Raw genomic sequence first — 1,232 nt, 5'->3', positions numbered from 1 at the left:
GGGGTCCTCGCTGTCCTCGGCCGCCAGCCCGGTGGGATCCTCGCTGTACCGGGGCAGGGGGCCGGGCTCCCGCCCCGGGGGGCTCTGCAGGGCTGCCTTGACCCCCCCATCCCCCTCTGGCACCTCGGGCACAGGGCTCTCCGGCCCCTCCGCCAGGCCCTGGGCAGGGAAGGGGAAGGAGGACAAGCCCTCGCCCTCCTCCACCTTGGCCGGAGACTCTGCTGTGCTCTGGGAGTGGGACAGGACACGGAGTCACCCCGAGGACTGTCCTGGTCCTGTGGGGTTGTGGGGTCACCCCACGGCTGTGCCAGGAGCGGGGGGTCCCTCCCTGCCCCCAGCCCACCCCCGTACCCGCATGGAGGAGATGCGGCTGCGGTAGGTGGTGGAGGTGTCGGCGCTGAAGAAGCCGTGGTGAGGCACCAGGTACTCCTCGGCGTCCACCAGGTCGTCCATGTCCTCCTCCTCCAGCAGCGCCCGGTAGAAGGTGCTGTCCATGGAGCCTGGCAGCCCCACCAGGTCGTTCTGGAGGGGGACACACCAGTCAGTGCCCACCCTGGGGCACTGGCAGGGGCGACAGGACCCCTGGGGACCCCCAGGGACCCACAAACCTGGATGACCACGAAGCGCTGGGGGTCCCGGGCCATGCGGGAGAACTCGGTGACCAGCTCCCGGAACTTGGGCCGGCACTCGGAGTCGATCATCCAGCCTGGAGAGCAGGGCCCCGTCAGGAGGCACCGTCAGGGCCCCCGTGTCCCTGTCCCCTCCCTGTGATCATGTGTCCCCATGCTGCCCCCATGTCCCCTCCCTGCATTCCCTGCCTTTACATTTCACCATGATCATGTGTCCCCATGGTGTCCCCATGGTGTCCCCATGGTGTCCCCATGGTGTCCCCTGCCCGTACATTTCACCATGATCATGTAGACGTCGATGGTGCAGATGGGCGGCGGCGGGAGCCGCTCCCCCTTCTCCAGCAGGTCCGGGATCTCCCGCGCGGGGATCCCGTCGTACGGCTTCGCCCCGAACGTCATCAGCTCCCACACGGTGACACCTGGAGGGGGCAGGGGCGGGGGTGGGGGTGAGCAGCGCCCTGGGGACTCCCCCTGCACCCCCCGGGGGTGGGACACCCCAAGGTACCGTAGCTCCAGACGTCGCTCTGGTGCGTGAAGCGCCGGCGGAGGATGGACTCCAGCGCCATCCACTTGATGGGGACCTGGCACAGGGAGGAGGGGGAG

At 69.2% G+C, this 1,232-nt stretch overlaps 1 protein-coding gene across 1 annotated transcript in view; it reads right to left on the bottom strand.

Annotated features, from left to right (window-relative positions):
- Positions 1–1,209, bottom strand: part of LOC115307252 (receptor tyrosine-protein kinase erbB-2-like) — a 1,917-nt gene extending 708 nt beyond the window's left edge. The window contains exons 1-5 of the mRNA XM_029958446.1: positions 1,135–1,209; positions 902–1,048; positions 609–706; positions 352–522; positions 50–228 (exon numbers count right to left, since the gene is read on the bottom strand). Of these exons, the coding sequence (XP_029814306.1) occupies positions 50–228; positions 352–522; positions 609–706; positions 902–1,048; positions 1,135–1,195 (656 nt within the window). The 5' untranslated portion in view covers positions 1,196–1,209. The remainder of the gene's footprint in view (positions 1–49; positions 229–351; positions 523–608; positions 707–901; positions 1,049–1,134) is intronic.
- Positions 1,210–1,232: the final 23 nt, after the last annotated feature.

The sequence above is a fragment of the Manacus vitellinus genome, unplaced genomic scaffold (assembly GCF_001715985.3).
Source record: "Manacus vitellinus isolate BGI_N305 unplaced genomic scaffold, ASM171598v3 scaffold_158_pilon, whole genome shotgun sequence".
Taxonomy (NCBI): Eukaryota; Metazoa; Chordata; class Aves; order Passeriformes; family Pipridae; genus Manacus; species Manacus vitellinus.
This window is presented reverse-complemented; position numbering and strand designations above follow the sequence as displayed.